Below are 27,195 nucleotides of genomic sequence, written 5' to 3'. Positions count from 1 at the left end.
TGCTTTTTTTTTTTTAAAGTTGGTGATTTTTGATTTAGTGGAACATATATTCACATAATTTAGATAGCTTCCATGATCTCTATCCCCTCAAAAATGGGCAAACCTAGTATTAGATACTTGACATGAGGGAGGTATTGTATCACCAACCTGTGTGTGGGTTGACCAGAACGCTGCCAGGTGGTATCCCTGAGGCTTCCAGCGACAGCACGTAATAGTTTGTTGCGTCTGTAGCTGGCGGTGGCTGTGAGGGGATGTTCTTGATCATCTCCGGGTGTCCCGAGCCTCTTGTTTCGGCAGCCGGGTGGATTAAGGGTGCGTTGGGGATGTTGGAGCGGGAAGAGGCTGAAACCGGGAGAGGCAGCTGGGGACGGGATAGCGAGCTGGACGAAGAACCGACGCTACTGCACGATTCGGAACCTGAGGATTAGAAAGCAAAAGAAGAAGCGGTTAAACATTGATCGTCTACTTCCTACACGTCCCAGAATTACTCTGACAGGAGGAGAATTAACTTGTTGCTTTTAGCTGGTTGGTTCTTCACATGGGTTAAGAGGAGTTGATGGTGATAATGAAGAAGGGGAGAAAATTCATGCCTCTCGCTAATAACGCTGCATCTCTTGAGGCTGCGCTGCATTCTGGTCTCTTGAGGGGAACTGTTGACAGAGAAATTGGTATCTCTGCGCCGCCTGTGATCGATTTCTCCCCGTATAATTACAGAACGTTGATTAAAATAGTGAAGAGGCCTTCCTAAAAGAAGCCATTGGTTTTTTTTGGGGAGGAGGGACTGGCATCATGATCTAGTGTTTATTCACAAGAACACAGACGATTTCTTTTTCCTCCTTTTTTTGAATTCAGGTTGCTTATCGTGATTCAGACAGCGCTGGGAGAAGTATTCTTACTTAAGTAAACATACAGCAAAATGTACTTACAGTATCAAATGTAATAGTGCTTATTATAGAGCAGAGGGATTCATTATGAGTCATTATTAACATTTGCTATTGGGATTGAATATATAGGCAGTGGACTGGCAGGAAATGGAAATACATGAGTGCCCTCAAAAAATGACAAGATGGCTTTATGACTTTGACTAAGAACTGAATGATTATGTTGAAATTATATATATAAAAAAAAAAAAGCCTGGAAATAATAGACTTCAATTTCAGGTGATTGAGATGAATTCCGCCTCTATTATATATAAGCTGCTATTTTCAGTCAGAGGTGGTGTGCAGCCTGTTGCAAAGGAAGGTTATTGGAGGGCTGGAGAGCAAGGGCGAACGCATGAGAACACGGCAGCGAGGTGTCTCCTTAACTTATACTCTGAGAATACCGAGCGAGGGCAGCGTGGCACCTCGTTAACAACTTTAAAAAAAAAAAAACTGCTCTGGCAAAAAGCTCGCTGCTGCTGCTGCTGCTGCTGCTGCTACCTAGGAGAAAAAAAATAACAAAAAAATGGTGGCAGGGAACAAAGAGGAGAACAGAAGCCAACTGAGGATTTCTAACACAGATAAAGACAAAAGCCCACCGTGAAGAACACGTCTCATCTGATCTCAGCCAATCCAGTTACAAATGTATCTAATTGTGAAGTAAGCACCTGCAGTTTGGGAGCAGCTCTAATTTCATCTCGGAGACGTGTGTGTGTGGCACTTCCCGGCGCTTAGACTTATACATTATGCAGGAACTCCTCACCGCTAGATTTTACACTACTGCTGCTACCACACTTTTTAAGCGTGCCTCCTCAACCACCGTGTTGCTGTACGGTAATTAGTTTTGACAGCTGTCCGGCTACAGGGCGGCAACACAGACTCTTTTTTTTTTTGACCACAGCAGGATAACAAACACTTGTTCTAATAAGACCTCAGGTGCTGTGAAATGCCAGAGGACTTTGCTTGAAGCTCAATATGCAAAATGCTTATTTTTATTCCCGTTTACTCAGAGTAGCATCTAATTAGCGAAAGTTTCCTCGTCTGCGCTGCTGCGGCGGAGGGATTTCCTCTCTCTTGTCTTGAGTGACAATGAATGAAGTTCACCTGCGCATTTAGGACAATGTAATCTGCTTCATTTTAAAGCCGTCAATCACGGGGAAACAGCTGAATCTGATAAAACGTAATGTGGTTTCTGCTCGGAAAAACAGTTCATTAAAAATTTGTAGATAGCAGAATATTGACTGCTACACTTGTAAAGTGCAAGTAGATGCAGTTTTTTGTTTTCCAGATTGCTTCAGTAAGCTGTTTTGGAACAGTGAATGTGATATTGTCTCTAGCATCTGAGTAAATTAGTGTCTAAATGTGCGCTAGGTGTTCGGTACAGCTGTAATGTCTCTCTGTCCCTGTAGGTCTCTCTTGCCTGTTTTGGAAAGCCTCCCTGTGCTCTTGCTGCTGGCTGTGCTGTCCCCTCGGACGAGGCCGGGGGAGATGCCGCTGAAGCTGCTGGCCTTGGTGATGGCGGGCCTCGGGGCGAGCCGGTTGGAGCTGTCCGAGCTGTCAGTGCTGCTCCACGGTCGAGGCTCGCCGTGCCGCGGCTCCGTCTCGGAGCTGCTCTGCCGGCTGGCGCCTGACCTGCCGGCCCTCAACCTGCTCGGGGGAAGAGAGAGTCTCCTGTTAGGCTGCACTGTCAGACACTGTACGTCTTAAGCTTATGTAATAAATCTGAATGTATTTATTAGACTTGAGCTCTGCTGCATGAGCACAGTATCTGCATGTTATAAAGGCAATTTTTCATTAATTAAATAAAAATGACACCACTCTTGCAACAAAATTACATATGAAAAAGTGTGTGTGGGGGGAAACCTGCATAAAACTGTTAAAAAAATATATGTATCTGATATTTAGGCCTTTACTCAATTTGTCACTTGTTAAATATTGGCCTGTAACACTAAATTCATCAAGTTAATGTTCATAAATTCTTAAAACTTGATCAATGCAGACAAAAGTCGAAGCATTCCGCTTAGACTTCTTTCAGCTGTTGCAGATTTATCCTCAGCGAGACTGCATCTTCTCCCACGAAACATTACCATCATGTATTCTTCTCAACTTGATCAAAAACAGATGACATTTTTAAAAAAAACCAACAGATTCATGTTTTATCTGGCAAGCTTTGGTCCAAAAAAAGGCCAGTCTACATGAGGAAGCCTGTGCAGAAAATCCTATTTAATAGGAGCTTTCTCGAGCAGCAAAAACAAATCCTCAGATCAGCACTCCTGTTCCTGTGCGAGCCGATTAAGACAGACGGCGATTCAAAGGCTTTTTTTTTTTTTTTTTGCCTGCGGTTCAGCTACTGGGGAAAAAAAAAAAAAAAAAGCTGGATGATGTGTGTGACGGGGGTGGACCCACCTGAACATTTGCCGCCTCTGTTGGGTGCTCATGCATGCGTCTTCATCCTGAGCACTGAAGGGAGAAGAGGAGGTATTACGAGAGCGGGCGCTGACGAAAATATAGATCTTAAAAACATGACTGAGCTGACTCTAATTGTTGCTCTGACAGCCAAACCGTAAAAGTGACTGAACGTAATTTAAAGTAGCAGCTATCTGAAGTGCTGTAGTTACGTTTCTAAAGGATGAAATCAGCTCTACTTTGGCCAATTAAGTGACGATTTATCATTGGCGTTAGATAAAGCTTTTTAGGACTAAATTATTACTCGGTGAGAGGTGAAGCAAAGTCAGTGGTCATGTGATTAATGTCGTTTTATTACTTACCTCCTATCCAGTATGAAGTGTTCTCCCTGTCAGTGAAAAGGAGAAATACAGTCAGTTTCAGGGGAATTCAAAGTAAACACATGACAGCTATGTTTCATTTCCCTATGTAATAAAAAAATCCTCTTGGTGTCCTTGTGAATTTGACTCCAGATTACTATCAATTTGTCAGTAAATATCTTAATAAATTTGATGGTATTCCTGCTTGTAAGTCTGGTAATAAATCTGACTTCTCCACAAAGATCTTTATAGACTCCCATCTATAAATTCATAAATCCAGCAGTGGTAATTGGTAACAAAAAAAAAAAAATCTACTGAATTTGCACATGAATAGAAATAACACAAAGATTTGTGCAACATGCCCCCCCCCTCCCCCCACCCTCCCCCACCCCGCCTACACAAACAGCTCTCACATCATGTGCAAATATCCTTTCTCTGGCTCGCTGGTACTCCTCCTCCCTCTCCTCCATCGATTTGCTCCTCCTGTCAGCTTTCAAACGCATTCGGATCTGGCAAGGACATACCACACACACACATACACATACACATACAGAGACACACACACACACATACACTCTTCTTTAGCAGCTATGTCAGGGACGCCAGATTGTCCCACTCTTACCAACATGTCAAAAATGAAAGTGACAGCTTGGTGGGGAGAGGGAAAAAAAAAAAAAAAAAAAAACACCTACCGTGCTGTCTTCACGATCAAAGCTGGAGTTGTCTCGTTTGAGAATGTAGCGTTTCTGAAAATCGTCCGCCCTGTCATCCTTGATGTGCTCTGAGAATTTCTGATCGGGTCTGTCGGTTGGGGAATTTACAAGAGTTTTTAGTGGCAGCTTAATTTCAGCCAGATGCTGACAGCAACATATGCTAACCGCCAACCAGGGCAGGAAACCAACTGATCTGTCGATTGATTGTAACAGCTTATGGTTGCAGATGATTCACCAGCTACTACCACCAATTAACTAGCAAAGTAATAGTATCATATAATCTATTGAGAGATCCTGCACTCATGCACTGTCTATCTGTCTGATAATACTGTAGTTTTTTTTCTAAATTTGGAATTCAAAGAATGATTTCACTCAAATAAGGAGAGTAAACGTCACTGCTTGAAGAACAGGAAACGACAAAATACCAAAGCGAGGCTCACATTCTAGTGTTGGTGGTTTTGTTGATCACCACTGACTTTCCGCTGGGGTCCACATTGTGGTCCATGCCAAAGTAGGCTGCCACTCGGTGTAACAGCATCCTGTGGTAGGACGTCATGGGCGGGAACTTTCTCTTTTGGCTTCTGGAGAGAGACACAGACACGCGTTTCAATCTTGACGTTGTTTTATAGTGACACGCTAGAGGAGTAAACAAGACCTATGAGTTTACTGGAGGGGAACTTTACAGTAGGTCCTCAACAAGTCTGGACAAATATCACTTCATTTGTCATAGCAGTCTGGACTTCCCCTCCCAAAAACGCTGAATAGAGAATTTGAAGACCAGCGCCAATGGAAAGTTCAGATACTCCTTTTGAAAATTATGCAACGCATCCCAGCAGGGCTGCAGACTCTACAGAACAGAAACAACTGGGACCATGAACAGCTGTTTGTCTTAATTGTGTGACATCAAGCACAGCCCATCTGAAAGTGTAAAGATCCTTCTGTGCTGGTGTGCAAGAGAGCTCCGTTATCTCGAAGACAACTTTGGAGGGATATTTGAATTTGATGGATAGGTTTGTAGGTTTTCCTTTACACTGTAGCAGCTGGGTTGACTAATTAAGCTATCCTCCTCTGGTTTAATGTAGAGCAGGTACTTGATAATACTTAAAATAAAAATATCTTACTCGTTATTGCTGATGAAGTCCAAGATGTCCTGTTCCAACTTCAGCAGCATGATTCGATCCCTAAAAACATGAAACACACACAAGATTGTTATTGAGACGACTGAAGCACTTTGAAATCGGGTTCATGATCAATAATGTTTTCAATCTTCAAATCATGAGATCAATCATCAATGTTCAAATAGTAATCACAACAACTCTAAAGGCCTGATCACACCAGAAAGTATCAATGCATGTGTCTCTGGTTCTACAAGCTATTCACAGGGCTGGTTGGTGAACTACTGTAGCTAGTGTGCTAATGCTAAAACGCTAGCAAACAGGGAACTAGCAACTCTATTACTTTTATTCAGTACAGTTTATTCTATCTGTTAAATAGAAGTTGATGGTGTGACACTAATAAACTACGATAGCTTCCTCTGTTTTGGACTCTCCAACTTCTGTTTTCTCAAAGGTCAAGACGGCTTGCTAACGGTCAACGGTGTGAATTCCTGTTCACCAAAAGTTAAGCTCAACATCCGCCATCAGGCTGAATAGATTGTTGTACTGCAGCAGTCAGAAAGGTGTGTGAGGTGAGGTATACCTGGGGTTGCCCTTCAGTGTGTTGACCAGGAACTCATGGAGATCTATGCCAGTTGAATCTGTGTAGTCTTGACTGGAATCTAACCAAGAGAGACACAAGTATAGTTTAAGAAAATTTATCTCAAAAGCTTACCTGCATGCAAATTCTCAATGTAATTTTCTTTATACGGATAACAAGGAACTTGAAATGTTCCGCCTCGTTAACTCCCCGAATTAATGATACAGTTAATGAAACCATTTGTGGATATTGATATGCAAATGAATCAGCTTGTCATTCAACTATTTGTGAAGGAAAATGGAAAAGTCAGATCTGAACAGAGAAACTTCAGCGAGGGTCACGTCGTTGAGGACAGGGCTGTTTGGAGGTTGTTATTTGTGTGGCAAATATGAAAGAAATCTGGCAGTTTGCAACAGCAGCAGAAAACACTGCCAGCTGAACCATTTAAGAAATTTAAAAAATGGTCTTATAATGAAGTTGACACCAAAAAAAAAAAACATGTTCTCAAGCACCAAACAAAAGGATAGGACCCATCAGCGGGAGTCTGGGGACACCGGAGCTCGTTCCCTTCGGTGAGTGTCTGGTTTCTATAATTGGACCTTGCCTCATCAGTCGTGTTGCTCCACAGAGGGAAGTAGACACCTTTATACGCCTGTGGGAATCTGTATAATTGCTTCACACCTTGAGCTTGTCGCAATTAACTGAATCACGCCAATTATCGGCCCATAATGAGATATCATTTAAAATTGAGAAGTGCTTTTGGACAAACTGGAGGGCACAGCGCTTTGGAAAAAAAAAAAAAAAAAAAAAAAAAGTTTAGGATTGGATGTTCCTCGTGACATGGTAAGGGATATAATTATTAGAAGGCTGTAATTTGGCTGAGTGACATGAATTGTGTGATAAGTATCATTAAGGCATTTGGCTTCATTTCAATGATGCCTTCAGTGTCACCAATACCCACTGTCACCAAAATGATATTAGAAGCATGCAATCTGGGTTTTTTTTCTACAGGTGCACACGTTCTCCTGCCACGTTTTTTTTTTTTTTTTAATAGAAATTCCAATTTTCAGATGGGAAAAAGCACATGCATCTTTCAAGCCACTTTTTTTGGGGGGGGTGGGGGGGGTAAGCAATGTTTATAAATGAGGTCTCAGGTGTTTATGATGTAAAGAAAGCTGAGGTGTTAATGGAAATATTTCAGCTCCTGTGACCATGATGGCAAATCTGGTCTTGGTAAAGGTTTCTAACCTTAAATCTTACAAAAATTAACTATAAATACTTAAAAATGCACTTAAACAAGGCTGTCAATGTCATGCACAAATGCTTCATAAAAATAGAAGGTGAAGATATCCCCCAAAACAGAAAACAAACAAACAAAAAAAACCTATATAGAGCGTGTGACAGAAGTACTTCACTGTGGGTTTAATTGCATTTTCTCACCTCTAGAAAGCATTTTTCTCTGCGTTTTCTCAGGTTTGTCCACCTTGTCGCTGCTGTCCTCTTTCTCAGCCTGGTCCTGTGTGGCTCGTTCTTCCTTTTCAAAGGGCTGCAGAAGGAATCCATCCTGTTCAGGGAGCGAAAAAAAAAAATGAATGAAGGATTGATGGATAAAAGAGGTATGCATTTTAAATCCTTCTGGCTGATGTCGCTGAAAAATGGAAGGGTGTGTGTGTGTGTACCGTTTTGGGAGACTAGTAACCACACATGAGTCAAGTGCGATAGAGCTTAATGTCAGCATTTTATAGGGAGCGTCGGATTCTAAATGTGACCTAGGTCTGTTCTGAGTGATGAACAGACGTGAGGCATTAATTTAGATAGGAGGCATTAAATATGAGGCTTTTAATTCTCTATGATCTTGCCTGAGGTTCTAGGTTAATTAGAGAAAAGCATGGGCAAAAGAGGCCACTGTAAGACACTTAATAAACTCTCCTGGTTTATCATCCAAACCTGTTTCCTTGCCGGTAATAACACGCCTGCATCCATGAATTCCAAAGCACCGTGGCAATTAATCTGCTTGATTAGCTTGTTTTTTTATTAAACGAGCTGAATAATACATGAATTCCAGCCCCGAAATTAAACAACACAGCATATTTCATTCCTTAAAATTCAACAGAATGGAGTTAGTGGTAATCCTTCTCAAAATATATATATATATATATATATAAAAAAAAATTGACCATGCTTTAATCTGGCTGGAAGACTGGTGTGGATGTTTTGTGAGATGTATTAAAAATGGCCTTGGTTTACCCCGGTCGTGCTCTTCCTCACCACACACACACACACACACACACACACACACACACACACACACACACACACACACACACACACACACACACACAGACTCACACACTTGACTCAGAGCAATATCTGATTTGCTTTTCAGGCAATTCTACAAAGGCTGAAAAGGAAAGCTGAATAGAGGAGAGGGGTTGCCAGTGCACCATAAGTGGATTAAACACAACTCTGGAAAGCTAACATCAGAGAGTCTGTGAGCGAGTGTGTGTGTGTGTGTGTGTGTGAGAGAGAGAGAAATGAATGAATGAACGAGTGAGAGAAGGGTGACCTAGTGGCGGGAGAGCAGCTCATAACCGAAAAAAGGTCACGCGTTTGATCCCTGTAACAGCTGCGGAGCGAGATAATGAGACGCTACATTTTCCTTCGTTTTGAGACGCGCTGAATATATGTGAAAATGTAATATGCTAATGAGAGCCGTGACTGACTAATTGCCTGAGCGAGACTGAGAAAGAAAAGTGAAAATGATTCGAGGTTTGTGTGTGTGTGTGTGTGTGTTTTGTGTGCGAGTGACAGCGGGTTCGTGTGTGTGCGTGCGCGTCAAAGCAAAAGGATTTTTTTTTTTCTTCTTCTTCTTCTTCTTCTGGCAATAAGCGGCGATGTTTGCTGCTTATAAAGCCACCCTCGGCATCGCGTGGAAGCCGCCTGGATGATGTGCAGCTGTTGCGGGGCTGCCTCATTTGTTTCCTGACATCCATTTACCTCGAGATAAAGGAAAAACAGCGTGAAAATGATGGTCTTCTGAATATGTAATGAACGTGCTGTCAGTCTAAAACAAAAAAAAAAAAGAAAAAAAAAAGTACGGCGTGTATTCACAGGCCCCTTTTACTATCGGCCATTGATTGGAATTGACAGTTAGGCGTACAATGTGAGGGCAGATGTATTTTTCCGGGATGTGGAGACGGTTTTGGACGGCCTATAGATCCATACGGCCTTTTGTCAGTTCTTACGATCTGACAGTGGAGACAATGATGTCTTACGGTGAACAATGGGGAATGTTTTTATTTGATAATCATGAGGTTTGAATGGGAATCTGTGATCTTACAGCTGAATGTGTACTCCGCTAATGTGTTTTTTTTTTTCTCACCCCCCTCCTCTTCTTCTTCTTTCTTTTATTGCTTTACCTCGCCCCTCTAGGTTAGTTTGCCGCAGAGCTCTGTTCGGAGGAGCCTCGACTCCGGGGCCAATAACGGTAGCGGGGGAAATATCAGGAGTATTCAATTAGAGCGCTCCACGGCTCTCTGTAGCTGACGTGTGGAAATTGTAATTTCCTCGACATGATTGATGGCGGTAATACAGGACGTTGCGTCGAGTGCAGACGATGCGAGACTGTTGTGGGAATAACACCGCCCTCTGGTTATGGGGCTCGGTGCTGACTGGCTGAAATGCCCCGAACAGATACACCTGTGTGTGTGTGTGTGTGTGTGTGTTTGAAAGCATGCCAGGAGCTGTGCAGAATGGCATGTAATGGAGAAAGTTTGATCAGAGTGGGGGCTTTGCCTTGAGATACACTGTAAAAAAATAAAAATAAAAAAAAAGAAGAGTTGATTTAGCAAAGTATCGGCCCGACTCGCTGTTGGGAGCTCGACACTTTCTGTTTTTGATGATGCTGGTTGTTTTCATGGGGCTGCCACAGCCAGGTGTTTAATCATAGTGTCAGACGAAGGCCGCTAATCAAGCGTCGGAAGTCTACCTGCTGGATTGTGATGAGCTGAGATGAGGGACTGATCCCAGGTCAGCGCTTCAACGCTACACATGCAGGCTTGTAAATTCACAAACTGGGCTGAACGACCGACGTCAGACTGATGAGATGACTGAGATGAACACACTCTGGTTATTCGGGGAGATTTTTTTTTTTTTTTTTTTTTTTTTTTACCTGAGGTGCTGCTGAAGGCTCAGGAATAGGGCAAGGAAAGGATTCTTCACACACTGCCAGGCTCCGCACGAGCTTTAGCTTGGTGTTGGACTAGGAGGAGGTGGGAGGAGGAGGAAGGAGGGAGGGAGGGGGGGTGGGAGGGGGAGGAGTGCAGGTAGGTGGGCACAGTTAAAACCATGCACACATACAACTGCATCAATATGATCACGCCACAGTGACAAGCCAAAGGAAAACAACAACAACAATAAAAAAAAAAAAACAGCCAGCGAGCACAATCAATATTTCACATTTTAGCTGACAATTCTTTACCCCGAGTAATTGAGCGTTTCACTGCTATGATTGTGGACCTGCTCAGATAACTTGATCAGAACAATCTTGACTTAAAAAAAAAAATGGAGTTAGTATCATCACATGGAGCCTTATCATGTTTCCCCTGAAGGAACATCAATAGCAATGCAGCAAGCACAAAGAAAACGTCCGTTTCAAACTAATCTCAGGCGTAATTCACACCGTAGCCTGCGCTATCCTTCCTTTAATGACATCTCAACATATCTCGCTGGGAGTTATTTTAAAACGTCCGCAGCCGTGAGACTGTACAGAATGTGTAGTGACGACAAGACAATCTTCCAACTCAATCCAAGCAAACAATCCAAGTGCAGACAGGTTGTAGCATCCTTGCACGACATGCAAATCGAGCATACTGTACCTTAGAGTACTTCACAGGCTGTCCATAGGTAGGGGAGGGGGGTGCAGGGAAAAGTGCACAGGAAAAAAAAAAAAATCAAATAAAACCACAGAAATTTTGGTTGGGAAAAGAGGATTGTTACTTTAAAAAAGTGGAGACGTTTGAATTAAATATGACTGGCCTATATTTTGTGCATGCGTGTGCTTGCTCTGCAGAAGAGACAACAACAACAACAAAAAACACAACCTCCCATAATGCCTGTGTTTTTTTTTTTTACTCAATGATGTCAGTTCCTAAGCTGAAAAATTTAAGAGCACAAAACAAAATTTAGCGTCATTGATCTGCGAGAATAGAAAGAAAAATTCCTTTTGCAGCGTGAAATCTCAAGTTGAACGTTCACCCTTTCCTGGGAGCATGAATTAATTTTTGCAGAGCATATGCTACCAAAGCGGTCGCACTGTAGGGCCCCCCTGCCTCACACACACACACAAACACACACTAACACACACACACTGCAGAAAACAAAAGCCAGACATTTGGCTGCGAGGGATTCGGGTCAGTTTTTATGTGTTGCTCCCAGCTCCATTTAGCTGTCATGTGAATCAGACCCAGGCGCTGGAGGTGAGATGCAGAGAGAGACCAGCCGCCCAACAGTGTGTGAGACAGCTCGGTGCCACTGCGCTTCACGCGCTGGTGGCTGTGTGTGTGCGTGCGTGTGTGTGTGTGTGTGTGTGTACGTAGAAACAGAAGGTCTCTCAGTAGCGTGCGGAGAGGAGCGGAGGAGGGGAAGGAGGGGACCTGGCAGGAGCCATTTCAGTCTAAATTGTAACAGAGCCCAGTCCTCTGCTTCCTAATCCCAACATGCATCTACACACACACACACACACACACACGTGCACACACACAAGCACACACAGCTCTGTCCTTCCCACCTGTCCTCTAAAAATCAAAAGGACAACCCCTCCCCTCCCTCATTGAGCTTGAGGGCCAAATAACATCTATAAAAAATTGAAATGGAGCGCTGTTCAACCATCTCCAATGCCTGTGACCTGCCGCGCCCCTTTCTATATCAGGTAATATGGATGTGAAGGAGGGGGTGGTGGGGGGGGGGGGGGGGGGGGAGGTGGGAGAGGGCTGGGACTGTGAGCGCACCGCTACACCGGCTAATTGAGCGGCGTGGGGCCAGTGGGGAATGAACAATGCCGGCAGGAGATAAAGGAATGGGAAAGGGGGAGAGGGAAAGGGCTGAAGTCAGCAGAAGTAGGGCGGCCACCAGCCACCTGTCCTGCCGCAGAGGACGGAGCTGGAGAGCTGGAGGCAGATGGCGGCAAAGTCACCCAGTCTTCTCCCTCCTCCTTTCTCTGTCGGAATGCTTCTGTGTCCCCACCCTCCTCCTCCTCCTCCTCCTCCTCCTCCTCCCTCCCTCCCTCCCATGTTCAAGTTACCACCCCTGTTTCTCATCCCCATTTCCTACCTGCTCTATTTCTCCCACAATGAACTTTTCAGGCATTTAACCGATGCCCTTACAGGGAACGACAGAATTAGCTTCACCTCGTCTACTGCTGGAAATTACGAGCGGAAAGGTCAGGGGCTTCAGTGCCGTCAGCGTTCTGTGACCACGGAATAATTATGTCAGGGTAGGGCTGCTGGATTGAGGCAAAAATCATAATAACCATTATTTTGGTCAATATTGAGATCATGATTTTTTTTTTTTTTTTTTTTTTAATAGTCTTTATTCTATAGTCTGCCATGTATACATCTCTGCCTGTCTGTCTCTCACTGCGCTGTCTGGCTGCTTATAACATAAGACAAGACGAGAGCATCAATGCGGCACGATAATCGTTCTATCTCGATTATCTCATTTTCATAATCGCCAAAATCGTAATTGAAAATAAAATTTGTTTAATCGCCCAGCTCTATGCCAGGGTGAGTTTTAGGAAAACAGAACGAGAGGTAAGTGGCTCGATACATCCTTTAGAGAGGTCACAAAAAACTTCAGAGGAAGCAGGGATACATGTAAAGTCAATATAAGGTGAGACGTGGAGGGAGATGGACACTATTCTGCTTTAGCTGGTGAAACTGAGGCGAAGAGCAGTTTGCTTCAGTGAATAAGAGAAGTCAGGAACGCTCGCCAAGTCTTCAAGTCTTTTCTTGTCTAAATATTATGAAAGCTTGGTGGACTTAAATATGCAATTGTAGTGTTGCTGTAACTTGGAATTTGTGGCCACAAGAGGTAATTACAGGATCATGACACATTCAATTTAACTCCATTTCCCAAAATTCTCTTGAGTCACTTACATGAAAAAAATATTTTCTATTTTAGGCCTATCTGCTGTTATGCAGAGTGTTAGACCAGCAGATCAATACCGCTCACATTTGTTTGATAAATACTAAGCAACAGCCCGAAACTGATTAGCTTAGCTTATCATGAAGACCGGAAGCAGGAGGAAAACGATAGCGCTCCAGGAGTCTTGTGCTCATCATGTGGTTGCCAGGGAACCAACAGAAAGTGCACAACTTTACTGAGACCGCTAAGAGTCCAGCACATGACCCTCTGTAAAACCACAACTTGATATTTTAACACTTGGATTTAACAAACAATATATTCTATTCTAATTAGAGAGCAGATTTGGCAGATTTGTTTTTTACCTCTGGACACAGAAAGGCTAACCGTTCACCCCTGATTCCAATCCTTATGTTAAGTTAAGCTAAACATCATCTAGCTATAGCTCCACATTCAGCATATTAGCGTGAGAGTGGTATCAATTTTGTCATCTAACTAATGTGTAAGTATATTTCCCAAAATATCAGAATATTCCTTTAAAAGACATAGTCATTAGGTGACCTGGCTGAGCCAAAATGTGGTTTAATAGCAGTTTTAAGTAGAGGAGAGTCATAAAATCAGCAAACTGACTCAATAATGTCAGTTACACAACAATATCTATATAAAATTTGGCAACATTAGCCACCCTACGCTAGTTTTAATGCTTATAAATCCAGCTTTTCATCTGGAAGAGGAAGATGTATTTCTTCCTCCAAAAAAATGTGATTGTCTCACTTTAAGCTCCTGTTTTCTCTGTCTGTTCTGGATGCAGCAGCTTTAAATATTTGCCTGCATCATTTCAAATTACTGGCGGTGTGTGACTCCCAATTGTAGTCAATGGATAGTAATTTTAACCATGTGTACTCAATTTTATCACCTGAGCTGGTAGTTTCTTCAGTGGTTGAGTAGAATTATTAAGGGAACAGAGAACAGATGCTTATTTTTTCTCTCCTCCGTTCTCCCCTCCTCATCCTTCAATACCGTGTCTCTCATGTTCTTTTACCTTCTACCTCTCCTTGATCCCTCCTTCTTACAACCTCTCAACCCCATCTCTCCCTTCCTCCTCCTCCTCCTCCCCTGCAGCTCCCTCATGCCGGTGTCATTCTGTTCCTCGGGGGTAACATAGACACAGGAAGTTGCTAGATAAGCCAGGATTTGAGCTCCAGATTATCTGCCTGCCTGACTGCCTCGCTCTCCCTGCCTGCTACCACAAGGCCAGATTGGCCTGAATCCTATTTTTAGGTTGCAGGCAAAGAGACAATCCTTTTCCTTTCCTGGATTTTGTTTCCTTGACCGCACTCTAGAGAGAGATGTCGCCAATTTCTCTTTTTAGTGTCCGTTCCTCTGCGAGCGCGAACCAGTCGGCGCCGGTTTTACTTTAAAAGACAAATTAACAAGTGTGAATTTTTTTTTTTTTTAACAGTCCCAAAGCACATTTGTAGCAGTGACACAGAGACCTAATTAATTAGCGGTTTATTTGAAAGTGATCTCAGCTGTCCTGAATCCCTAGTAGATCCACTGCTTTAAAGTCTCCCATAGAGGATACATGAGATTTGCTAGTTTCCGCCACCAAATTATCTTCACCGCATTCTTCAGTTTCTCAGCTGTCGGGGTAGACTCTGACCGACCTCGGTGCTGTGGCCACACATCATTATTTCAGTCTGTGCAGATTATACTTTTCAGGAATAATTTTGCTTGCCGAAGCAGCGGGAGGGAGGGAGGGAGGGGAGAGAGGGGAGATCATCTTGAATGCCGCAGGTGACAGCAGATCCCCAGGGCTGTTCGGTGTTTGACGTTGACTGTTACTGAATTTTCATGGAGAGTGAAAATGTTTGGTGAGGTGTCAAGTGTCCTCAGCTCACTCCGAGTCCGGTCAGGCTGCTGACAACTCCAACCTCCCTGATTAGAGGTTTCTGAGTATGGGTTGAGGAAACTGACACTTCCTTTCGCAAAAGTGCTCATTCGATCTATACAATAGCAGTCGGTGGTTTACATGAAAGAGGGGTTACTGGAGGGGTTTTTAGGGTGAAGCGGTTGAGACTGAGCACAGCTGAAATGTTAAATTGGTCATCATGTTCGTTTTTTTTTCTCCTCACCCCAACCCTGGATAAAATATTTAACCGTAAATCTCTTTCGGTCGAGGGAGATGTCACAGTTCTTTACCTGTATGTCCCTCTTATTGTTGCTGCCGTGTTCGTCCCTGCTGCTCTGGCTCTGCTCGGAAACCTCGGACTTGGCGGCGTTGTCCTTCTGAGACGATACTGTGTCGGCGGCTTCGGAAACCTTCATCGTTTCAGTGTCGACGGAATCGGACATTCTCATTGCAAAGTCTTACTGGGAGATGCTGGCAAATATAGGGAACCTGAAAGACAGATGTACATTCATGAGGGACTTTTTCTATGAATTCAAAGGAAAGACCACAGTGGATCACAAAAAGGTTCAAACAATGATAGTCTTTGTTATGATAAAAGATTGTGTTGTGTAGGTTGCATGTTGGGACGAGAAGCTACACAGGTTGAAGTTCTCCATCATTATAAAGTACTTCCTTTAAGCCTACAACAGCAGAAACATTCAAAATGTAATTATGAGACGATCAAAGTAGTTTTGATTGGCTATAATTAGGTTATCATAGATATAACAGTGACTATGTCAAACAGAAAGTAACAGTAAGTAACCAATATATTCCGTCCTCTTTCCAAACAGCATATGCCAATGTGTGTGAATGCATTAATACCAACACAATGATACACACTCTCTCTAATTGGAGCAGATTTATTATTGCAGAAATAACACAATTTCACAACAAGGAACTTTATAAATCCAGAATTATCTACAATATGAAAAGATGTGATAGAAGATCAATGCACAAGTAGCTTACTGCCAATGTAGTGTAAAGAAATAATAATAATAATGATAATAATAATAATAAAAGAAATGTAATAATGATAAGAATCTGGGTTTGTTGAATGGTTGTGAAGGCCTCCAGTCATCATCTTCATTCTTTCTTCTTCTTCTGTGAGAAAGATGACAAAGTTTAGAATGATTTTATCTTATCTGATAATAACAACTATCCATTTATTTGGAAAATGCAAACAGCAGGAGCACAATAATGCAATAATCAATAATGCAATAATACTGGCCTACGTTATTGGAAAAAAATTAGCATAATTAGTGTATAGTATAGTGTATATATGTGGTTTATTACGATGGCATTGAGGGCCATAAGTAAAATAGAAAAATAGTAGATAAACAAGGTATACCAGCTATTTGTCTATAAAGTAATAAATAAAACTTACGTGTTGACTGTGGATCATTAGATCAAGCCCACAGCAAAACACCTGCTCTTCATTCACGGTGCAGTCCACATCTTTCTTTGAGGAGTGCTTAGTGAGGACTGTTTATTTTGTGGCAGTTTTTCTTGAAGGCACTGTTTTGAAAGAAAAAAGCTCTCATACTGCAGAAGTAAAAAGTGTGTAGAGTGCAGCTCTCTGCCAGGTCTGTACAGTCAAGATGGATGGATCATTACATATCGGGTATGGAACTAATCTGCAGATGCTCCAGTTCAAGATGAGACCAAACTTTTCTATGGATGTCAGTTTTTGAGCCATGACAAAGGCTGAAATGTGGCCTGCAACTGACTAGGTAAGCCTTTTAGTCTGGCTGATTGCTGGAAATGCCTTTTGCTATGTTGTAACACATGCTGGAAAATGGTGAGGACTGCTGAAAAGAAAAAAGTCTGAGCTTCACAATAGACTCATAAGGAATCGCGTTATAAAATCGTTTTTTTAAAAATTGTGAATCACTGCAACCACGAGAGGTCCTTGAGCACACAGTCATAAATGCGCACCAAAAATATTAGGCTGATGGGTCCATTAGTATGCGAGATTAGCTGAGGACAGATGCACACACACAAACACACACACACACGCACATGACCAAACACATGATCCCCTCCAGACTTACGCCTGGCAGAGATAATAACTGATTCGCCCCATGTGTGAAAGCACAATACACAAGGACCTATGTCGACAGTAGTGGTTAGTGTGGTAAAACACAGGTCTGAGTAATAACATTAGTGACAGTGCCACATGGAGTTAAGCTACTGTTAATGTTATTAGTTACACCTGTGTTTGATGACTCAAAATGTCCGCGGTGAGAAAGGTCTTTGAAGCAGAAACAGAAACACAGAGGAGAGAGAGAGAGGCAGCCTGCGGTCATCAGTCACTACTTTCTGTCTGTGTCGTCTCACAGCTCTGCAGCTGCTCCGCCAGAGACAATGGACGTGATTGGACGAGACGCGGCGGGGCCGTTTGCTCCTGTGAACGGCTTTAGATTACATTGTCTTGTCTGTCTTCGCTTAAGACCACAATAATAAAACTTTGACATTGACGTTTTGAGGGATATGAAGGAGTTGCACCATGTTAAAGGATAGGTTAGAAAAAAAATTACTCTTTTTTTTCTATTTTTAACAGTGTAGACGCTCTAAAAAAAACAGCTTTGAGATCTGTAGTGTGCCTATCAGATATGGCTTAATTTAAATTCTGATGGTGCAGACTGAACAGAGTAAAGGCAGTGCTGCAAGTCAGTGCAGACATCAAGTAAATGCAACAACTCTACTAACTCTACTACTGTCAATGTCTTTAGGTTACCTGGTGTCAAACATGTAAGACATGAAAATCCCTGGTGCAGTTCCAGAGAAGACACAGATTTTGGTTATTTCAATGTCTCTGGTTCAACTATTGTGCATGACACATAGGGAGTTTTTGGGATGACGTCAGCTTCACTTAAAAACCATAATTGTTCAAAATACAAGAACTTCAAACTGCTGCTGATCAGATAACATTAGTTGCTTTGCACCTTCGCAGGATATCTGTGTTATGCCGTGACCTCCCTGTGTTGAAGTCATGGTGCGAGTTCGTCCTGCTGATATGCCCTAATTATGTAGTCGGACCCCATGCAGTGAAACACACACACACACACAGACCCACACACATGCGTGCGTGAGGAGGGGCGGCAGACATCTGGTACATGAGAGCTATGATTAATAGGTTAATTAGAAATGGGCTCATCAAATTCACTTTGCACATCAAAACTGGATCCACACATGACAGCACTTACAGTGTTCTGTGCTTGAGCGTGTACGTGACCGGCTGCTTGCGTGTGTGTGTGTGTGTGTGTGTGTGTGTGTGTGTGTTCCAGTCTTTCAACCGTCAGCGGGGGCCCTCAACCTATTTGGCCTACAGTGATGAGAGCTATTTTCCTATCTGATCGCTGAGCAGCAGCAAAGCGGCCGGCTGAAACTTGATTGTTTATCTCCGTCCCTAAAGAGCTGAGACAGCGAACGAGAGCCGCTCTCTTTAAAAAGGTGGCATCCAATTCCTCTGTGTCAGAGTAATTGACTGCTAGTGAGGTCCGCTGCTCTCCTGAGCATCTCTGCCAGGCAAATGTACCGCTAACCCGATGCTGTGCAGGGGCTAAGAGGTTAGCTAAGATTTTTGCTGGGCACTGGAGAGTCAAAATGTTGAATTTCAATGACCTGTCAGAGGTTTGACAAAAGCAACGCCGGCTGCTGCTTTACATTATTTTTACATTCTGAAGGAAAACAGCTTAATACTCCAGAGTGCTGTGCACGCCTTTGAATATTTAGTCTGTTGCTGACATTTTGATGAGTGAAGTCTCTTGAGTCGCCCTGTTGAAGATTTGCAATATTGGACAGATATTTTCAAGAGCCGGGCTTGTGATGGATAGCTATTTTGTCCCTCACCAAATAATTCATTCTTCCAAACACATTTTATCATGGGACGGGAGTGTTGGACTAAATTTGGTTTCAGACTTTGATGCATTTGAATTTCACGGTCTCGTCTCTCACGGCCGAGGTAATTGCACTCTGTGCCTGTTTAGAATCCCTGATGTTTCCCCTGCACAACTTATATGGATCATCATTTGATTCTTAGTGTTACATTAAGGAAACGTCTGGGAATTTAAGGAGCAGCAAATTGGTCCCTTATGAGTGAGACTGAAAACGGACATCACCATATTTTTTCGTATATAGAATTATGGCTCCCCTAATACTGCGGTGTCATATTACGGATAATCCACTCAATGTAATGACAGCTATTTGCCGTCATCAGTGGATGCAGCTGGAGCAGAAGGGAAAACTTTCTAACTCAATGTACAAACACTCTCATACGCTGCTGCATGTGGATGAAGTTCTGCTTTTTTAGCTGCTCCACAGATTAAACTTTATTTCAGGTTAACACGGTACAAAAGCTTTTTATTGAATTTGAGAATGACGTTAAGAGTTTCACTTAAGTTTGTTGAGGATAATATTTAAAGCTTTGCTTGCTCTGATTGAATTAACATTAGCAAAAGTGGAAAAAATTGAGCTTTTTAAGTGGTTAATTGCTTTACTGTCTGGTATCTATTTAAGAAAACAGCAGTTTGCAGTGAGTGAGTGCTTCATGTTACTACACTAGTCCTATGACTGGGTCTTCATGTTGTGGATTGTGGTGCATGTGTGAATGTGAGGCTCAGAAGAAAAGGTAGAGAAAGGAGTAAAAGCACATGTTTTTCCGGGTGTAGCTTATTTTGGATGGACTCCTGGATTAGTATTTTACAGATAACATTTTACTTTTAGTAAGGTTTAAGATGCTTTTAAAGAATAAAGGCCCAAACTCACTGAAAGCATCTGATGCATGTTTTGAAGTACACCTACTGTTTTAAATGGCTGGTTTTACATTTTTCTGCAGTTGAAAGAGAGAGAGAGAGAGAGAGAAATAGCGCTGGTGAGCTGAGAGCATGAGCGAGTGAGAGAGAGAGAGAGAGAGAGCGTGGTGGTGGAGTGAGGAGAAATATGTTGTTATTATTATGTTATTTTCTGATTGTTTCATGGTATTTACATTCTAAAGCAGGAATAAATAACCATCAAACACTCAGATGACTCTCAGTCTCATTTTCCTCCTCTGCATTTCTTCTTTTCCTTCATTCATTAGTTCCATCTGACGCGGCTGTAACATTACATACAGAGAACAACAGGACAGACCTGTGTTGGTTCTGTGGTGTTGATCATTTCAAATCTGATGTCTGCGGTGCACCAATGGAGCATCAATTGACGAGTGTCAATTATTGCTTTCAGTGCATTTGGGTCTTAACGTCAGGACATGTTCTTTAATGTTTGACTATATGTACTCTGAGTGTGTGATGTCTGAAAGTGATACATGTAAAAGCATGTGTAGCAGTAGTGTATATGTAGTTTTAAGTATAATGATAATGAAATGCATATTTGATATCTTTAAATCATATTGGATATTTGGATACAAGAAAGGAACAAACTATTGACTGCACTCCTTCACAACATTTATACTTAAACTGCAAACCTAATAGACTCTACCATATCTTAGAAATACATGACTTCTTTATCTTACTCTGAGCATGCGTCACAACTTCTAGTTTGTTAATTGTTTCAATCAAGGGTGAACAGTCTTAGAGTTGGACTGAAAAATACCATGACTACATGTCTGAACTATATTTATCTAGGGTTGACCAATATTTCAATATAATCATCATCATGTCTGTCATATTGTAAATTGTAAATGAATATTTTATTGTAACAAATCAACAGAGATACTAATGTTAGGATATATATTGAGACAGTAACATATTTCCTGACTGACTATTCTTGTTGAAGGATAACAAACGGGACACATACTTGTTGCGTAGCCGGTGGTGGTTGTGGCGAAGGAGGATGCTGCCGGTGAAGTCGATGAGGCTGAGCCTACGGATGCCATCTGAGACTTCTTTGCCCATGTCTGCTTCAGCTGCTCTGAACAGCGACCGGGGCCTCCGACACCCTCATGACCCCTGCTGACCTGCCGTCGAGAGAGGCGCAAGGTTAGTGTGGTGGTGCTAGGGTTGAGAGCGAGGATGGAAATTAGCACCAAATTTCATAAAGGAGAAAACCGGGAAAGCACTTCTAGCCTAATCTGACGGACTATTTGAACAATGCGGCGTTACATTACAGGTGTAAAGAGAGCGGCTGATGTCAGTACGCCTACGCAAGAGGAGACAAGTCACGGACCGAAAGTTAAAGGTGGTTTTTCAATGAGAAGTGAAGAAGAGATGACAGAGGGTTGTTACGTGACCGGCTAGTTTCAATGAGCACTCAGTCGATGTGTTTGCTCCCACTGTCGGCATAAGTAGGTGGCTATCAAGGTACGCGTGTATGTGTGTGTGTGGTAGATTGTTAAAGTTTGATTAAATCAGGGCTAAATGATTTTGAAAATATATCTAATTGCGATTATTTTGACTGATATTGCAATTGCGATATGATTTACGATATTAGAGGGAATGATCCTTTTTACATCTTTATTCTAATTTTCATTGAAAAACATATTAAAATGTTTATGGTGTGATTTCCGCAGGGATCTGCACCAAACAAAGATGTTTTCTTGTACACTGGGACATCTCTGCAGCGTGACGATATTTAATTTAAAAATGCTATTTTGACACATTTCACCTTTAACAAACATTGTTCCCCCTGCGATTTGAAAATTGCAGCAGGCTGTATTGTGAAAAACATTTTGATTAATTGTTCAGTCTGACTTTAAATGGATCTACTATGCACTGCTGTTTGTGTGTGTGTGCAAGGGAGAGAGAGAGAATTAAAAATGGATAACCATAAGTGAATAAATATTAAATGAATACTTTTTATTAATACCTTTTAATGGGAAAAATGTGTATTAGTAGTTTTGCTTTAATTTTTTGACATATGTTACACAAAATGATAGCTGATAAGAAAATATGAGTGTCTGCTAGAAGTTAGAATCCAGCAGCAGAAGCAGCTGCTGGAAGAAAAAGTTCATTTTCTACCACTGGTTGAGAGAGGTCAGAGGTTGGGGGTGGGGGTGGGGGGGGCAGCGGTGGGGACGCTGACACCGGGGGGTCATACGGACTGACAGCAATCGGGATGTCAGCAACTCTGGGATATTTGTGTGTGTGTGTGTGTGTGTGTGGTAAAGTGAAAGTGTGGTGAGTGTGTATATCCGAGGCCTATGCGTGCCTGTGCGCCATAAATAATGGATGAGCACAGAGATGGGAGTGCGGCGGAGGCAACAGGAGAAGGCACCCCTGCCAACCTCGTAAAAACCAGGCATTAGGAATTCAGAGAGCGGCGGGGGGAAGATAGCATTTCTCAGCTGAAAATCCTCTGCCATTTGGTGGCACATAAATTTCAAAAATCGTATAGCATACAATCTCTTATTTTCCCTGAAAATTCCTTTCTAGCTGAACTACAGGGTGACACTGGTTAGGCAGGGTAGACATCTGAAAACGCCAAGTACAACAGAGCTGCAAAATATTGACATAATGGTAGAAAAAAAAGGGGGAATCGTGATACAGTGAATATGATTTTCAGCTTTATTACTAAAATCAGTTGAAATGCTGCCTCATCAGCTCCTGTATATTGTGAAAACGTGACATCAGTGTTCGACTTTATCGGCTGCTTCCGAATGAGGCGGATAAACGTCGGATTACTTGATTTCTTTCACAGCGATGTATATAACTGACCCTTGTCCATCGCCTCCCCGCATCTCTCTCACCCTCTCCCCCCCCCCCTCTACCCCTCCTCTAATCTCCGTCTCAGTGAGCGGGCAAAGCGCCACGCTGACTCTGGCACCCGACGGTGCCAAGGCCTGGCTGCTGCTCCCAACATGGTCTTGGTGCGACCCCCGGCCATGCCAGCTCAAAAAGGTCAAGTGGAATCCCTCCTCGCTCTGTAATCTTCCTTCTCATGACACCTCAGCCCGCGGCCAGAGCTGCAGACGGAGGTGATGATGGGTGACGTGCCTCGCAGGGCCGCAGATACTTAATGCTTAATGAGCGACCTAAACACCGCCGCTTCGGCTTTTTAGTGGGAATACAATATAAGACTCCGCAGCTGCTTAACGCTCCTGTTGTTTGCTGTTAGAAATGTCATCTCGTACACAACTCACATATTAAGTGAATAAAAAGGGAAATTAGCTTTCCTAATGATCATTTTAGCATATTTATGAGGAAGATGTTCACTTCTCTTTCTCCCTGCCATTAGCAAAACGGACAAGTGTGACGCCCGAGGTAGGATCATCAACATTGACGTCATTTATATGATTACTCATATCTGGAAAATCTAGTGGATGCGGTTTGAAGCCAGGTAATCTGTTACATTGGCCATCTTTAAAAAGAATCACCTCCTTCCTCCTGAATGACCAAAATCTTTTCCCCTCTTGTTGCCAGATGCTTTTATCTTTGCCCTTCTGCTGTTCTTTTTCGGCTCTTATCTCTTTCTAAAAGCACTCAGCACTTTTTTTTTTATTGCGTGGTTATTCTAGTGTGACAGGAGCATCACCTTGTGTGCCGCGGCTCTGGATTTTGCCCTTCTTGCTCATATTTGCTGGCAGAAGTAGTGTCGATTCAAGTCGGCTAAAAGTCTGAAAATGGGCAACGTAGAGCCTCCTCTGTAATTCAGTCCTGCAGCTATGAGACACACACACATACACGCACACACACTCACGCTGAGTGTAAAAGTTGCTCTGACAGCGGTGCGGCTGAAGCTGGCCGTGGGCACTCCAGGTTTTTATGACCGGGGCTGCTGAGCGGACAGTGCAGCGGACAGCTTAGCTGGCTGGCTTCGGGACTTCACACTGAGCCTGTGTGTGTGTGTGTGTGTGTGTGTGTGTGTGTGTGTGTGTGTGCGCAGGATGGCAGAGACAGGCTTATGCATGCTAATTGAGCAAACAATGCATATCACCCCAAAAAAAAAAAAAAAGAAAGAAAAAAATGTTTTGACAGACACGGACAGAGGGAAACATCGGTGTTTGATAGGTGCACCCTTGCACAGCAAAAAAACACACACACACACACACACACTCTCTCTCTCATGCAGCAGTGAACTTGTAGAGATGCTCCGCCTGCCTGTGCGTCCTCCGGTATTGTGCTGTAGCTGACAGGGAGTGGTTCATTGGTATTACAGTCGCCGCAGAGCGCAGCAACCTTACAGAGGCTCCCTCAGGCATCGTTCAGTGTCACGCCGCCCCCTTCACACCACCTTTATCGCCGTGCCCGATGGCACAGCAGCAGCCTCGCACAAATCACACAAGTGCACGGATGCATCGAATCTGCTCATCTGCACGCAAACGCATGAACGTATTAAAATGCGGATGATTTAGAATGCTGGCAACATCGAATTTAAGCAGAAATTTTTAAGTCAAAGATGCCACTAAAATCTAAAAAAAATCATCAAGACTAATAGCTGGAGAACCACACATGCACACACTCTGCTCTGCACATGTATTCTTGAATTCTTCAACATATATTCTTAGAAATTAATTCTTGAAAAAAAGCCACAGCGGGGTCATGAGGGTGGCCGTCGACTGAGCCGAGTTAATCACACACCAGGCTCTTGACGGACCGCTCTCACTGAAAATTATGTTGGATGGCAAGCTAATGAGAAATTTCTCAATCACTGTGAAGCGCATAAGAGCCTGCTGGTGAGGGTGCGCATACACAGGAACAGACGAGCACTCCAGTATACTTATTTTCTTTCTCCTTCACACAAGCACAAACGCACACACACACACACACACAAAACTGCCTCTCTCTCTTGCAAAGGCTGACCTTTCTCTCCCACACCTCCGCTCTGCTCTGTTCTGCTCTGTTCTGCGTGGATCAGAGCTCTTGTCTGGGCTATAAACCAGCTCACCTGGAGGTGAAGGACCCTCAATCCCTCCCTCTATGCGCTATACTCCATCCCTGGCTCTATTCTCAGTACAGAATAAGGAGATGAGTCAAACGCAGGCGGAAAAGAACAAGCCATCACCTTTCAGAAGCTTCGGTGAGATCACTAGGAAAATCCGGTGATGATTTCGAAGCCAAAAAAAAAAAAAAAAAGTAGCGGCGTCTTACATGCATGCAGTCACAGATTACGCGTTAAAAAAAAAAAGGAAAAAAAGATTCATCCTTTATTGCCGCTGATGAGCTTTTACAAGTGTCACATAAAAAGGACAACGGTAGGATCGCTGCCAAACAGCTGGGATATTGTCTGCAGAGATGTAGAATACTAAACAGAGCTGTAATCAGTGGAGCATTGTGAGAAAAAACGCACAGACACACAAACACAAAGGTCTGTTGGCTACAGCTTTATGTCACCTCGATCACTTCCCCTCCACCCCCCCCAAAAAAAATCTTGAATGATTTCTAAAATTTCAACACAACAAACCAAACAGCCAAACATTGCTGACTTCCAAACAAACCAACAAAAAAAAAAAAGACGGATTCATTCATTCATTGAGTCGGCTTCAGCTGAGTGCAGGACGTGTACCCCGGCTAATAAAATCAAGCATCAAATAAACAGCTAATAAGGTTACTAATGCTGGTTTGCACTCATGGCGCTGCAATAAAATTGATTTCAGTGTTTCGCTTAACCGAGTAACTAATCTCCCATTTTCTAGCCATTTCTGCTAATTGCAAAGCAAGGAAAGCACTGACAGGGGAGCTATATAATTGGACCAGAAAACGATTAGTGTAAAGCTTATGAAATTATATCACTTTCATACACTGTTTGCCTCTATTTTGGGACGGCTGTGGCTGTGTCAGTTTAAGGAACTGCCTGTAATAGCTCCGACTGAATTAACAAAAAAAACATAAACAGGCACAAATAAGCCTCTAATTGCACTGCTCGCTCTGCCTCCAGGTCGCATTTGGCGTGCGAGCGCGGTACGGCGCAGCCAGCCAGCATTAATAAATTAAATCTACAGCGGAGCATGTAGGTAATCCATTACCTATCCCATAGGAAAGCTTTCAGGGAATATCAATCTAAGCAATTAGAGGAGAAACAATAAACAGGAAATTAACATGCAAGTCTAGCAGTTTTAGTCTATGGAGCCTTATGAGAGAGGAATAACTTAAAAAGTCCGACAGTCATTAAAAGTCCATTTGCAGACAACACCTGCAGAACAAACAGGGGAAAACAGTGGAGACGGAGGATGAGCTTGGCTGGAGAACAATGCAGAGCGAAGCCTCTTATTGGCTGATCTTGGTTAATTATCCTCGTAATGAAAAGCAGAGGCAGCGCTGGTAACTAGTGAGGAGATTGGGAGCTTTGGCTCAGCTCACTGAGGAACACACAGCACTGACAGCATACCAAATCTCGTGTTGCGCTTAGTTTAACAAGCCAGAGGAAAAAGACAGCACACTCTCGCTTGCTGACCTGCAGCGACACAATAAGAAAAGAAGCAGAAGGAAGCTTGCGCTAAAGAGATTTTTTCACGGATGGATGATGATGTTGGTTTTTAAACCGCATTAATTAGAACATGAGTTCGACCTTATGTGGCAATAAACAGCAGAAAACAACAGCCTCAAAGACACATGACAAAGAAAAGCAGAACAAAATAAACTACAAAGAACAAGAACATGAAACCAGGCAAAAAAAAAAAAAAAAGACAAATGAGAAAAGGCATGTGAGATCAATGCCTGCTCACTAAGAAAGTGGCTGGAAGCTGCAGGACCTACCTGCCCGGCAGCTCTGCCCTCCATCCCTTCTGCTACTCGACCGTTTAGTTTCCATTGTACAGGAGGCACAATTTGCTGGAGAGGAGGCTGGAGTCGCCTCCCAGCTCGCTCCTCGGCAGCTGCCTGCTGCCTCCTGCACACTCGCTCGACTGAGTGAGAGTGGAAGACCGGGAGAGGGGAGTGTAAAAGGGAAAGGGCGAGAGAGAGTGGGTGTCACAAAGAGAGAGAGAGAGAGAGAGAGGGAGGGAGAGTGCCTTGTGAGCACAAGTCTACCTGCCACAACCCATCAAGCCAGCCAGCCTTGGAGACAGCGCCAAATCAACAGCTGGCCCCTGTGTGATGTCAGAGCCTCGACAGCCAGTCACAGCAGCCGAGGCCGGC

At 43.1% G+C, this 27,195-nt stretch overlaps 1 protein-coding gene across 8 annotated transcripts in view; it reads right to left on the bottom strand.

The window, feature by feature from the left end:
- The window catches only part of LOC121892343 (R3H domain-containing protein 1-like), a 48,185-nt gene that overhangs the window by 16,617 nt on the left and 4,373 nt on the right, over nt 1–27,195 (bottom strand). For 6 of the 8 annotated variants that reach the window (XM_042405344.1, XM_042405345.1, XM_042405349.1 and 3 more), the window contains exons 2-15: nt 20,981–21,140; nt 15,436–15,634; nt 10,971–10,988; nt 10,265–10,354; nt 7,534–7,657; nt 6,097–6,175; nt 5,520–5,579; nt 4,839–4,979; nt 4,378–4,486; nt 4,099–4,194; nt 3,689–3,714; nt 3,327–3,380; nt 2,341–2,567; nt 148–417 (exon numbers count right to left, since the gene is read on the bottom strand). In XM_042405344.1, coding sequence (XP_042261278.1) covers nt 148–417; nt 2,341–2,567; nt 3,327–3,380; nt 3,689–3,714; nt 4,099–4,194; nt 4,378–4,486; nt 4,839–4,979; nt 5,520–5,579; nt 6,097–6,175; nt 7,534–7,657; nt 10,265–10,354; nt 10,971–10,988; nt 15,436–15,594 — 1,453 coding nt within the window. In that variant the 5' untranslated portion in view covers nt 15,595–15,634; nt 20,981–21,140. The remainder of the gene's footprint in view (nt 1–147; nt 418–2,340; nt 2,568–3,326; nt 3,381–3,688; nt 3,715–4,098; nt 4,195–4,377; nt 4,487–4,838; nt 4,980–5,519; nt 5,580–6,096; nt 6,176–7,533; nt 7,658–10,264; nt 10,355–10,970; nt 10,989–15,435; nt 15,635–20,980; nt 21,141–27,195) is intronic. The other 2 variants (XM_042405346.1, XM_042405347.1) reach the window with 2 other exon arrangements.

The sequence above is a fragment of the Thunnus maccoyii genome, chromosome 24 (assembly GCF_910596095.1).
Source record: "Thunnus maccoyii chromosome 24, fThuMac1.1, whole genome shotgun sequence".
Taxonomy (NCBI): domain Eukaryota; kingdom Metazoa; phylum Chordata; class Actinopteri; order Scombriformes; family Scombridae; genus Thunnus; species Thunnus maccoyii.
Note: the sequence above shows the minus strand (reverse complement) of the source record. Positions and strands in the feature narration are given on the sequence as shown.